General features: G+C 36.5%; 1 protein-coding gene across 1 annotated transcript in view; it reads right to left on the bottom strand.

Annotated features, from left to right (window-relative positions):
• Nucleotides 1-790: 790 nt before the first annotated feature.
• Nucleotides 791-14,672, bottom strand: part of ENPP1 (ectonucleotide pyrophosphatase/phosphodiesterase 1) — a 68,250-nt gene continuing 54,368 nt past the window's right edge. Inside the window, exons 18-25 of the mRNA XM_022556715.2 lie at nt 13,795-13,964; nt 12,907-12,958; nt 11,312-11,466; nt 9,638-9,767; nt 8,485-8,565; nt 7,523-7,655; nt 5,765-5,927; nt 791-4,173 (exon numbers count right to left, since the gene is read on the bottom strand). Of these exons, the coding sequence (XP_022412423.2) occupies nt 4,003-4,173; nt 5,765-5,927; nt 7,523-7,655; nt 8,485-8,565; nt 9,638-9,767; nt 11,312-11,466; nt 12,907-12,958; nt 13,795-13,964 (1,055 nt within the window). The 3' untranslated portion in view covers nt 791-4,002. The remainder of the gene's footprint in view (nt 4,174-5,764; nt 5,928-7,522; nt 7,656-8,484; nt 8,566-9,637; nt 9,768-11,311; nt 11,467-12,906; nt 12,959-13,794; nt 13,965-14,672) is intronic.

Genomic DNA, 14,672 nt, shown 5'->3' with positions numbered 1-14,672 from the left:
AGTTATTTGTCTACAACCCTTGTACTCAGCACCAATCCCTGGAGAAACACCACCACCCGCCCTTCCTGACCCCACCCTCCAAACACACACCCACATCCAGGCAGGAAAGCAGCCAAGATTCTGTATATACAACTTTTATTTGTAAATTCACATTTCTTAGCTTAGAGACACTTATTCTATAGAAGTTTTTGTTTTTTGTTTTTTTTTCCCTACCTTACAATATTTAGACTGGCCAAAGAATCAGGGAAAACGCCCTTGGACTACAGCCATGATAAAATTTAACTTGGTGCTTATGAAAGCACCCACACACCAAACTCCTGTGACAGGCTTCAGTGTGAAGTATAATCACATTTAGTTTCGAAGTTCAAACAACAGTTTAAATTACAGATAAACACGTACCCACAGATCCGGGCTGGACAGTTATTGCAGCTAATGGCAGAAAATAGTCAAGGGGGGGTGGCTGTAGTCTATCCTGGAGGACTCAGTGGTTCAGCTCTAACCCGGTGGGTCTTATCTCCTTAAACAGGACCAACCAGGCCACCTGGCCCTAACCATGCTCTGCATACCTCCTTACCCTGCTAGAACCTGAACATTCGCCTTCTTCCCCCTAAGGTTTGCCCTCTTTTCTCTGATTCTTGGAAATATCTTTAGGTTTCACCTGATTTTTTGCTCTGCCATGAATAAACTAACCAGCTAGAAAATTATGTATGAGAGTTACTTACCTCATTTAAGAAGTACTGACTGGAGGCATGGCAGCAAAATTAGGGATAAATAAAGGTTTTGCTGTGCATTTGAAAAGGAAAGAATAGCCTTTATTGAAAAAAGTAGGATACATACATTTCCATATATGATCATGTGAATTTACCATTCAAACTGGGGACTAGTCACATGTCTTAAGTAGATGAAAGAGTGCAAGAAAGGGTCTCTTTCAAGACAAGAGAAAAAAAAAAGCATATTGTATAAGAGCAACTGAAAGCTAAGTAGGAACAGATGTGGATGCCTTTTCCTTTAAAGAATCAGCCCAGAATTTATAGTCTGACATTTCCTTTAAGAACGGGAGATTAACAAAGTAAGAAAAATGAAATAGCTGTATATTGTAAGTTGGTCACAGTGACACTTGTTGGAAGTATCGGAAGTAGCAGTAAAGGGAAAAATGCCCCAAATGTATGCACCCAAGGGAGGCTAGAATGCCGTTTTTTCACCTATTCACCTGCAGAGCTCCAATTCATCCTTCACGTCCTAGCCCAGTCATTACCACCTCTGGGAAGCCACTGCTGATACTGCCAAGCAGCACCTAGTGCCTGCTTTGTGCTCCCTGGCACCCTGCCCATGGCTCCATTATAACATTTACCATCTTTTAGGGATCATTTACACTTCTGCTGCCTCCTCTCTCTCACCAGGACTGGAAGGATTGTAACTTGCTTTTCTCTGTATTCTTGCTGTCTGGCAAAGGAGAAAGGCATCTTTCCATTTGATTAAGATCTGCTAAGATGCTCTATGTAGAGGCAGCTGTGTCTGCATGTGTTTTGAAAAAATATATAAAAATCAATGAGACACTTCTATAAAGAAGTAGATATCCTTCTGCTAAGTGCAGATAAAAATCTTCGTTATTATATATAAAACAAACATAGGAAGATTCTGAAAGGTGGAGAGGAGAAGGCAGACAGGCTAGGGATCTTGGGACCCAAGGAACAACACTGTAATGAGTTCTGCTGGGTTCTCTTTTAGTTCATATATGCCAGACTTGTTGCTGAAGAAGTCAGCAACCTGGAAATGTCAACGAGTACAGACAAAAAGAAGTCCCAAGAAAGGCCTGCTACCTCACCAGCCAAAGGACCAGAATAGGAGTGGCCTAGCAAGGGAGAAAACAATAACTGCTCCACTCCGACTACACACCACATAAAAGACCATGATCCCACCCATGCCAGCAAAGACAGTGGTTTGCCAGGTTGTGAAAAGGTGCCCCAAGTCCTCTGCCAGGATAGCATCAGAGAAGACTCAGTAGGAAACTGCTAATTTCATTCCCACTTAGTGATAATAAAGTTTTCCCTGCCACTCCTGTCCACAACATCAGTGGAGACCACATGGGGGCAGTAACAAGGTGCCCTGCACATCTCAGCCAGGGAAGCATCAATGGAGACCCAGTGGGAAGCTGAATTCTCACCCTGCCTCGTAACAAGGGTCCCCTCTTACCCCATGTCAATAGAGGCTGAGTAAGGAACCTGGCAATAATGAGACAGTGCCCCCTGCTAGGGTGGTGACAGAGAAAGTCAGCTAAAACAGAAGGTTTAAATAAGATCCATAGTTTCATACATAATCCCTAAAATATCCAGGTTTCAGCTGAAAATCATTCACTACAACAAGAACCAGAAAAATCTTTTTGAATGAAGAAAGACAATAGATGCGAACACAAAGATGACACACGTAGGAATTATCTGACAAGGATTTTACAACAGCCATCATAAAAATCTTCAATAAGCAATTATGAACATGTTTGAAACAAATGCAAAAATGGAAAGTCTCAGCAAAGAGATAAAATTTCTCAGCAAAGAAATAAAAGCTACAAAGAAGAATCAAATGGAAATTTTAGAAATAAAAAAACAACAGCTGAAATATAAAAATCAGTGCGTGGGCTCAACAGCAGAATGGATTAGACAGAGGAAAGAATCCGTGAACTTGAAGACAGATAGAACAATAGAAATTACCCAATCTGAACAACAGAGAAAAAAGCAGACTGGGGGGAAAAAAATGTACAGAACCTCAGGGATCGGTGGGACTAAAACAAAACCAATGAGACTTTCTAAATTAGTAAATAATTTTCAGATGCAAATTGTATTATCTAAATTAGGTCTTTGTGGCCCCTATGCTTTTGAAGAACAAGTATCATATGAAGGACAAATAGAGATCTTTGTTGTATTAATATAGCAGTTATATCAGACCCAAGTAGCCTAAAAGTGAATGTAGCTTTTGAAAGTCCACAGGTTGGTACTAAAGGGTATAGTCTATGAAACAGAGAAATCAAGTTCATTTGTCATGACTACCGAGAAGATATAAAATGATGGTAATACATTCTCTTCCAATCAATGGAACTTCAAAATGAACAGCTCAGAACAGTATAGCTCTGCTGCTGGTAGCATCATTTTTTGTGCACAGAGGAAAACATTCCTACTATCTGGAAGAAAAATGCCACCTTGCATGAGTTGACAAGCTCTGTGAAGCTTCACTAAGACAAGACACACTTTTAACAGTCTAAAATCACCATTTGGGGAGTTATTTCCAACCTATGTTAAATACCAGTGAGAAGGATGGGAATATTTTTCTTCTTTGGTACAAATGTTGAGTAAAATTTTATAAAAGGATGTACTGAATACAGGTCTTCCCTCAAAGTTTAACTTGAAAGAATCATTAAATCTGAAGAAGCTCACTCACAGTTAAAAAATAACACAGGATTACATACTTTGGCTTTTGAGGGGCTGTACAGAAAAGATAGAAATAGGGCCTCAAATATTTTTGCTTCCATTAACTTTTATGATTAAAATTAAAATAAACTCCAAGTTAAAAAGAATCCAGAATCACTTTTAAATTCTTATGAAGAAACGAATGAAACATGGCCTATTCCAATCCTACTCATTAGTGTAGTGTTTGCCAGCAACACAGAAGTTTATTAATGATAGTAAGATTCAAACATCTGGTGTCCAGAGAATGTTCACAGCTACTTCTGCCCTTAAGAGAAGTAGAAGAGCAGTTTTAGGTATGGTCTGTCTTTATTCCCAAATCTGAACAATTCTTACACATTCAGACACGTGCGTGACTCAATAGGAACACTTTCCTTCTGTTATGCGGAGGCCACAAGTTTCCCTGAGATGGTTGTGTATCACAAGAGGATTCCCAGTTCTAACTCTGGTCAACAGTCTCCAAACAATGCAATAGTGTAAATAGAGGATGTATAAAATAGAAGGTTCTTTCAAAAAGATTTACGGCGTGGTTTTGGAATAAAAAACATCAGCCTTCTTGGTTAAAGGTTGGCAAATGTGTTTTCAACTTTAAAATGTCTGAAATTGGCTCTTTTCTTTCTTGATAGAAGCTGAGTCCAGTGATGTGTTCAACATCTGTGATTCGAGCTCTGTGTCGCCTCAACAACTCTTCAACCCATGAGGATTCATGCTTCCCATGCTATGAGCGTGGGAAAGGAAGAAAAGTCACTGGAGAGCAGTCAATTAACCTTCCCTATGAACTTTCCATCTCCCCCATTTTAATCAGCCGTGACACCTTGGCTTTTAAATGGCATATACCACGAGAGTTGTTAGGCATAATCCCTGCTCTTGAGTAGCTCGCTATCTAATACGTACCATGCATGCTTGTTTAATAGATGTATCAAATCTGGGAAAAGTATATGTGGAACAGATGTTCCTCTATTACTTTGGTGCAAGAAACGTCAACAGTATGGGGTTAAAAAATGTTAGAAAACAGAAGCAACATGCCATGTAGTAAGAATATGGAAATTAGCATAAAGAAACTTAGATTCAAGTCCTGTTTCTACCATTATCCTACCAGGTAAACTGAGGCAAGTTATTTAACATCTGAATCCTAATTCTCTTACCTGCACCCTCCTTACTGGGTTACTCTGAAGATCAAATGTAATGATGTGTGCAAACGCACTGTACAAACGCTAGTTCCTATCCGAATCAGTTATCTATGTGGTTGCGATGAAGAAAGGATTAGGGGAAGTGGTAAAACGCACTTTCATTTGTGGTGAGGCAGTGAAGTTTTAGCTAATACGAGATCAAGAAAGAATTAAAGCCTTATGCTCTGGCACATGAAAGCAGAGATGGTAGCTAAGGCAGGTAATAGGGATGGAAATCATACATCCCTGTGTTGGTATACATTTTTCTGAAAATGGCTACTGGAGAAAGTCAGATGAAGAATATACCCACTGGCTGGTGTGCTATGATTATACTTTAAAGGCATACTTCAATAAAGGTTCATGTACCCTTAAGATACTGTTAGTTGGAAATGGCAAATATAGACGTTTCACGTAAAAAGGAACAGACCAATAATTTCCACTTTCCCATTAGCCTCCAATCATCCACTACCCACAACTGCTGCTCCACTCCGTCTCCTCCTCTGCAGCAGCCCTCACTCTCTCACTCAATAGACTACTTGGCCAGTAGATATCTGCCATCTGTTCCAATATTTACAGGAATAAATAAAAAGTACACACAAGGGATCTGTTCTCTCAGGCCAATATCCAGCTAATCCTTAGTCACTATTTCTGTAAGTATGTGTGATACACCTTCAAATAATCCTCTTTCTGGATCACGTTCAATATCTAGTGTCTTCTAATTACACTGCCATTATAGAATTTGTTAAACGCTTGTATTTAAGATATCGGTACAATAGCTTTTGGAACGGTACAGATGGAAAAGGAACTCAATGCCTAATTCATGGCACTTAACATCACTGTGGTCAGTGAAATGTAAGCGTAAGTCTATTGCTGCCTTTTCTTGCAGGGGAGGGCCCAGAATTCATACATGGATTTAATGGCTAAGCCATACGAAGTCACTACGTTTCGACGTTTTGATCTTACTGTCAGTGCTTTTAACAGACAAGAATGATCTTCTCTGAAGATATGTCATCTTAGAGGATCAAATTTAAAACCACCCTATAATGTCGAAGTACATGTATGTACCAGTTATGTTAGATATGACACACACAAACATATTTATGTATCAGTGTTTAAGGTAAATTAAAAAAGGTTACTTACAGCACAGCTCTCACTGTTATCAGTCCTGTGAGGCAAAATGAAAGCCAAGGTATCTAGATTTTCACACTGTGAGGGAGTCTGAGATGTATCTTTACAACTTGTTAGCACAATGAAGAAGTGAGTTGGAACCAGCATTTCTTGATTACGGACGATTCTGCTGTTTCTGTAAAATATGGTAATATTCACTTTAAGAAAGAAATAACTATCTTCCTCTTATTGAATATTTCACTCAAGTATGTTGTTAATACAATACATCCCAAAATAAAATTCAGTCAAATAATTAAACATACTGTAAGAAGCTAGTTATCATAATACCTCAACATTTTCTGCCAGATGGAGAAAGAAAAAGAATTAGAAGACAGCTAAACACAATCCAAATAATGTGATTTTCTATAGAAATTTATCAAACTTTGGATTTTGGGGGGTAATTCTACATTAACAAACTGAAATTGAGACACTAAAAATATCAATTTTGAATATGTACAACCAAGACTCTAAAGCATTACTGATAGTCTTTTATATTCTAGGCAGTTATGAACAGAGAGTGAAAGAGAACTGGTCTGGGACTTTTTTATTCTAGATCCTTCAGAGAACCTATGAATTTTCCTATGTTTTACCTGGATCTTCTTTCCTATCCCATAACTTTTTTTTTTTTTAAATTGAAGCATATTCTCAAAGATGTCCCAAGTGACACTTTTACCTCATCTTAATTCTGCCATTTCCTTTGGTCTCAAAACTAGATTTGTTTGAAATTTTAAAAAAAGACCTCCTAGATTTGTTTGGGTGGTATTTTAGCATCTTTCAAAATTTAAGGTAGTGGTATCATTGTTTTTAACCATAATCGTATGTGGAACCATGATACATAAAATAGATGGAAACAGCGCTCTGGTTGAAGCTGTGAATGGGAAAGGTATAAGTTCTCTTCTTTACCTGTTCTACTGCTGTCATCTCTGAGGCATTTACATGGGACCCTTACGCCTCAAGGGATATAGTAAAAACAACAAAAAGAAAAATGTAATTTTACAAACTAAAGTGGTCACAGGTGTACGTGTGTAAACAGCAATCCCTAAATCTGCCTGAGAGAGTGGTTCTCAGAAAGGGGCTGAATCTCAGTGGATGTTTCACTCTCTTTTTCTTACAGTCTGAATAGCAACAAAATTGCTCCCAAAAATCTTGTTAATTATTGTTTTAATAAAGATTAACTAGTCTCTAAAATGTTCTTCCCCTCTCCTTTATAAAAACAGCACCACTGATGGTTTCTCAAGAAGGTCACTGTATCATTCCCCTCCCGGCAGAGTTGGGTAAAAGCTGTGACATTAGACCAGGGGCAACCCTGGGGCACTACCGCTTTATAAGCCTTCTGCTTCCTTGACTCAGGGTGCCTCCAGCCACACTATATCATTCTTCATCTTCTAATTGGCAGTATGCAAGTTAAGACAGTATCTTAACAGCAGCCACACAGAGAGATTTTCAACACTGATGTTATCTTCTTAACAAAGGCAGAGTTCAGTATTTAATATGAACTACAGAATTATTCATCAGAGCTGAGTGGGCGATAAACACTACTTTCATCTAAAAAATATTTAACACTGAGCAAAACATCAAAATTAATCAGATATTTCAAGGGGCTTCCAGCGTAATCAGAAATGTCATGTACATAAATATGAACAGTATCAGATAGAAAAGGTTCTGCTGACTCAGCTGGATGGTAATCTCACTTGAGAGCTGTTTTTAAGAGTAAATGAAATACGTTCTTACTGTTTCAGAGTCTCCAAGGAATCATAATGTCCGTCATAATCAAAATCAAAGATGGGACCACTGACAACATTGAGACCATTTCTTTCTTCAGCATACCTTTGCAGTAGGGTGCCATGAAAGTAGTGCCATATAACTGAAACAAGAAGGAAGACAGTATAGTTTCAAAAGAACAAGGTGCCATGTTGTCATGTGAAATAAATCAACATCATGATTCCAAATTAGCATTTGTCATAATTAGGGATAAAGTCAAGTTTGGCCAAAAATACACTGTTCAGCTTTGGCCCTTGGAAGGACTAACCAGCAAATGCTGAATTCAACTTTATTTCACGCATCCTTAAACATGTGCATTATCATGAATCTGTGATCACACATCATCATTAAGCATAAAAAGAAATCATGAACACAAAAAAGGCAGGTTATTCAAATTCATTGTTAATATCTGAATTTTTTTGAAATACTCAAAAGCATTCTAGATGTAAATTAGAGTAAAAATTTCCTTGTATGCTCTATATTTTGAAATTCTATATGTCACAAAGTATAAATGTGTATTCTTATAAGAGTCAAGTATTGCAATAACTAATAATGATGTAAAATCTATTCATTTTAAAATAAAAAACAATTATCAAGAACTTCCAAATAGTTAAATAGTAAAATAGACTGAAATTTAATATATACTAGTAGACCGTATTAGCTATATAACTTAGGAAGAACATTACATACTTTTTCCACCAGAAATGCTTGTAAACACTTAAGTACAAAGCATAATAATAACTATAGGAATATATCCATAAAAACTATAGGAATTTTTTATGTACTGGTATTCTCAAAGTTAAACAAACCTGTAAGAACACATCTGATGTTTAGTCATTTAATTTAGAGCATCAGTCTTAGTACATATAAATCATACCTATAATTTAGGGAAATTCATTGAAATTATGAGATATAAGATTAAAATTTTTTACCTTGAAAACTCTGGTACATGGGCACTATATTAGTAGTAAGCAATGCTTCAGAATATACTTGACTTGAACCTTTATTTAATTCTACAAAGAAAATAACAAGGTCAACTATTTCATTCTTCACAAATAACACCAGGAATTATACTTTCTCATGGGAGGCATTTAAAAACATCAGCTGAGTATCATCTTAAACTTATAAAACTTTCCCAGGTACTGGGTCAAGGGGAAATGCAATGTGTTTGGTCAAGTCCCTTAAAAAAAACAAAATATTTGGATCTTTTCTTCTTCAAGATGAATTTATCAATGAAACAGAATCTTTAATATGAAGCTCCCAAATTAAACATATTCAAATTTTACCTCATTTGCCTTATTTCAACTAAAGTATATAGTGTTAACAATCTTCTTTCCTTAAACTCTCTCAGAGTGAAAAGAAAAAAAGAGAATATCTGGCTTCAGAACAACACCTACTAACTAGAAAAAACATCACAGGATGTCTGCCCCAAAATGCTGTACAAGGCTTCTTTGTATGGACTTCTGGCTTAGACCTGTCTATTTTTATAATGCAATAGCCAAGTTCTGACTTCAGAAGCTTGCTCTGGGGACTCGATTGGATATTGAGTGTATTCGAGCACCTGGAGGCTTCTGAGTTTTGCCTTTTTAGGACAGGTTCAAATTGTCTTCTCATTCACATACAAGTCTGCCACTTGAAAACACAGAACACTTAACTTCCAAAAAAGCCATTCCCTGGGGGCCTTGTATCAGTGAAAGAACAAGCACACTTAGGCTCTCCCTTTACCTAATTCTTTGACAAGTCACATTCTTCTTTTCAAACAACAAAATGATATCTCCTTCCTAAGAACCCTGATGCATCCTTCTGACCTGAGTTTTCCCAAATTCTGTTGAAAAGAAATGCAGAAAAGTGAAGAATGTTCTACCTACAGTGCCTGCATTAAATCCATCACCCTCCAAACAAAAGTAAAAAGGTTTCCAAAACTCAAGTTTTAGACACTTGACAATTTTCCCTAATAGTTCTATCTCCCATTCACAGTTTTCAGCAATAAATAAACAAGACGTACACTGCCCCATAAGAAAGAAAAGGAAATGCAAGAGAGAGAGAAGATAAGGGAAAGGGAAGGTCAAAGAGGAAGAGACTTACGTGGTGGGGAAAGGAACCCATAACTCAGTTTAGTGTTATTTTTATAAAACGAACATTTATGGACAGGTCTAAGAGGAATTCGGAGATCCTGGTAAAGACAATTGGAAAAGTCTTCTGTAGAGAAACTATCCTGAAGAACAAAATGAAAAGGACCATCAGGGATCAGCCATACGGAAGAAAAAGAGAGAGTTTTATAAATAGTTAAAGGTGAACCACAACATAAAATCATGGAGTTCTGGCTGTCGGTTCATGTCCTTCACCATTTTCCATTTTTCTGCGAGAGTATTCATCTTGCTTTTAACCAAAGTGTAAGAACTCTTTAAAATATTAGGGTATTAATCATATATGTGCAAATATTTTCCTACTATGTTGTGCTAATTTTGTTTATAATGTTTTTGTCTACTCAGTTTCAAACTTTTGTGTAGTGAATTGCTGATTTTTAGAGATCAGACTCTTTCATATCCAACACAGCCACAACAACAAAAGTAGTGGGGCTTAGGGGGTGGAGAAAAGCCACTGAACAGCAATTCGATATGAAAATCTCAGGAGTAGTGATGACTCTGAATTTTTGCAGCTTTCATTATATAAGAAGACTGAAAATTCAGAGTCTAAGAACACCATAATTAAGGTATTAAACAACAATAAATAGGATGGGGACCTACAAAACACTGGGTAAACTGCTATATACTACAAAGTCAAGTAAAATGTGTTTAAAGTGTTTGAAGATGCTCTTTAAAAATTAAAAATCAAATTAAGGTAAAAACATGTTAATATGTGAAATGTCTGTGTGTATTCAATATACCGAAATTACATATATATACACGTCTCCCTATCTTTTTATTTAGCAGTCTTAGTGAGTAGTAACAAAAGCTCTGTTTTTAAAATCTAACTGCTACAGTCAACTAAGCTCTCTCAAATCCCCTTTCCATCCCTTAAGGGCATCCTATAGCTTGCCAGACATTTTCAGTTTTTGAAAATCTGGTCAGCCTAGTTTAAAACTTCACTTCCAGATAAGATCTAAATCTCATCTCCTCCCCCCATTCTCTTTCTCAAGGCCTATTCCCTTCATCATTTATCTTTCTACCACTGCACCCAAGGGATGAGAGTGAGGCGGAATGGTGGTCGTATTCTGGGATATTTTCCCCTACTTCTTTCAAAGCCAAACTCTTCTAGTCTGGGTGGTAGACAGGATCCCTGACCTTTCCCTGGTTTGGTGTGGGTGTCTTCCTATAGGTGGTATACACAGTGAGGTAAGTGAACTTTAACGGCCTTCTCCATCACTGAGGACCCCCCTACGATTTGGGCAGCCAAGGGAGATCCTTGTACTTACACAGATATGTATTTTGAGATAAACTGACTGTAAAACTGAGTTCATTAAATTAGAAATTAGAATCATCAAATATTAAAACCGAGTAAAAACAAAAGCAAGGGAGAAATCTTCACTGCACACCCTCATTTCACAAAAGAAGTTTGCTCTGAGTGTCAAAGTCACGTAGCTAGTCAGCAGCAGAGCTAGAACCAGAATCTAATTTTTCTGACTCTCAGTTCAGTGATCTTCTAATTTGGGAACTGATTACGGAGCCAAGATTGACAGTGAGAAACTATGCTTTCAGTGTTTTGCTTAATGATAATATAAAATAACCACACAGAGATAAAGAGGTGACAAATACTTGCATTTCTGTCGACGGTGTAGGCTGTCCAAAGGGGCATCAGGATGTCATGGCTGTAACCACTCACAAACTGGTGCTGGTAAAGCAGACAGACAGTGCTGTTCTTCCAGAGAACTCTGGGTCTTCCATAAGGTAGAGTGCCATGCTTAATGGCCTTCTCTTGGGTCATAGGGGGAAAATGAAACCACCATTCAAATATACTTAGTGTGCATGATATGATAATACATAATGATACACTGATCTAATTCTTTCCTCTACTTAACCCTATTGAAAAATTATTTGTAACTATAAACTAATATATAAATATATAAATATAATTATATATATATAATATATATAATATATATAATAATATAAACTAATGTATAAACTAATTACAAAGAGCAGAACTATAAACAATTTACAATAAAAGGAGTTCACTGCAGTTTTTGCCTATAAAGATTCTGAAAGATCAATGTAATACTAAGATATCACAGGATACTACATGAAATTGCTAGGAATTTCAGCAATTAGGACTTAAATTACATTACTAAAATACTTTAACATTGTCTTTATTACTTATTTTCCAGGATACACTACAGAAGGAAAATTTTCTGGATGATGTGTGTACCTGGAAAGCAAAAGTTCAAAACTGAAATGATGAGATGACACTGAATGAAACAACCATAGTATGTACACCGTTGACTGCCCCTTTTTCCAAGCATCAGATGCTTGTTTAGAGTTCTCTGTATACATCACTGAATTTAATTCTTATAGAGCCCTAAGAATTAAGGTTATATGCCCATTTTATAGATGAGAAAACAGCAATTTATAGGGAGTAAATGCTTTTTCAACGGACATACGGTTCCTAAGCTCGTATTCAAACCCGTATCTGCTCAGTTCCAAGGTGTCACTTTTCACCACAGAACTTTGCCACCATGGGGCCATCAGAGATTTCTCTAATCTGAACATTTACAGAGATTTTATAGAGAGAAATTCTATATGAATAGAACTTCATTCATATAAATGAATGCAGAACTTCATTCATTCTGCATATATGAATGCATAATTCACCTTTTTATTCCAGCAAGAAAAAGCCGTGAGCCAAGTAACTTAAGGGTCAGAGACTGTGTCAAAGTGATACTAAATATCCACATTTCATCAGCTGCCTGCATATTCTTAATTTTCATTCAAAAGTTATGAAGAAATAGCTTTAGATAAATACATCAATTTATGCTCCCTTATAATTAACTAAGAATTAGGTAAGATAGAAAGCTAATGGGTATTTTAAATGGAAATCTGAGGGTCTATTATTATAATAGTGTATAAACCTATAAATATCTTCAAAATCTCAAAACACTCCACTAAGTTCATAAAGAGTGATTCAGCTTCCACTAATTATACTACATGCTGTTTCCACTGTAAACACGCCTTCTTTCCTTATGATTGATAGTCCAGACTATCAAGCAAAGAAATCTCTCCGGTTCATCAGGCGGTCCTCCATTACCACCTTATTTTGTTGGTTATTCCCAAACAATGACCCAAAACTAATTCCGGGGTTCACATTGTTGAGAAAAAGCTTGCTTCCACATCCCAGGCTCAAGACTAAGCATGCCTTACCTTCTGCCATTGTCAGATTCAACTGTGTCTGAAAATCCACAACTGGCAAAATCTAAAAAATTAATGATACAATTTTTAAGGACTGAGAAACATGCTTTCATTTTGTAATAAATGAATTTTACAGTATTCCACCATAGAACAAAGATAAATTTAAAGTCATTTTGTGCAAGTGAAAGTTATTTTTTTTGAAGAAGAGATAAAAGAATAGGGATAACAGTTGCAAAAAGACAAAATTGTTAGCATAGCATAACACAAGTCATCGAAAACAAGAATGTACCTGCTGCTTTATAATTCTTATCTCTACTCTAACAGTCTTTATACAAGTCTAAATTAAACCTAAAACAAAATGGAAAGCATAAGATGAACTACTCAAATGTCTATTTTTATGGACACTATCAATTTTGTTCATAACTTGTCATATATTTTCATCTCCTTACAACAACTGTATATTATGATAGGAGTAAAAAAGGAAAAGTGTCATAAATCCGTTTCATGCCAAAAACTGATATTTTCCCTCTAAATTTAAAATAGGTTGGGATGTATTTTAGAAAAGGAATATTGTGATTGGTTCATAAAAGACCTCACTGCTAGGATATCAGCACGGATTCTGGGATTCAGGACATTTCAGGACTCAGCTAGACCTCTCCCAGCCTGCAGCCAATTCAAGTCTCGACACAGGGGGATAAAAATAGAGCGAGAGTGCAAACACCCGGAGCAGGAAAAATAAATAATAAGAAGGTCGGCACGTGTCACTGGAATTGAAAATAAATATATGTTTACTCCCACTCATAAATTTTAATTTAATCATTATGTATTTCTACAACATATGCTATGCAGAGGGTGTTAAAAAATCATACCCACTGGGCTAAACTTCTTGGGACTACTTACCGAGGGATCACACGAGCAATCAAGGCTCTCCCTGGGGGCTCTTGTGAAGGGGCACTGGACCAAGGAGCGGAACTCTTTGGGATGCTTTGGGGTATAAACAGGATTCTTTAGAAGGTGGTTAAGGCTTCCATGAGTTCCATTATTAGGAGCTGGTGTCAAATTCAGTAAATCTGCATAATTTCAAGAATGGTAAATAAAGATTTACTTAGAAATTTCAAAACTAAATAAATAGTAGACTTGCACTACGAATTTTATCTTTTAAAGCCAAATCTATTTAAGAGTCCTTAACTCTTTACCTAAAATAAAACTATAACTCTCTCTCTCTTAGGTTGTAGAGTATTTATGACCATGCTATTCTCAATGGAAATACTGATACGCATGCTGTACTTCTCTATAAAAATTTCTAAATTTTAATGTATACAATAAATATAGTTATCTCCTGTTGAATGCTTATTATATGCCGATCAGTATGCTAATATATTTTTCTTACTTAATCCTCAAAACAATTTAATAAGTTATTGTCAATACCTGGTAGATGAGTACAGGCAGAGTCGTTTCACTGTACTTCATTTTACTGCACTTCAGAGACACTGCATTTTTTACAAATTGGTTTGTGGCAACCCCACATTGTCAGATGATGGTTAGCATGTTTTAATAATAAAGTACTTTTTAATTAAGGTATGTACATTGTTTCTTTAGACAGAAGCTATCGCACATTAATAGGCTACGGTATAATATAAATGTAACTTTTATAAGCACCGGGAATCCAAAAAAATCATGTGACTTGCTTTATTACAGTATTCACTTTATTGCGGTGGTGTTGAACTGAACCCGCGATTTCTCTAAGGTATGCCTGTAACCAGAGTGCTTAGCTCAAG

The sequence above is a fragment of the Delphinapterus leucas genome, chromosome 12, assembly GCF_059928025.1.
Source record: "Delphinapterus leucas isolate spDelLeu-1000000601 "Yukka" chromosome 12, BTC_Dleu_Yukka2, whole genome shotgun sequence".
Lineage (NCBI taxonomy): Eukaryota > Metazoa > Chordata > Mammalia > Artiodactyla > Monodontidae > Delphinapterus > Delphinapterus leucas.
The sequence above is the reverse complement of the archived record's forward strand: the minus strand, read 5'-3'. Positions and strand labels throughout refer to the sequence as shown.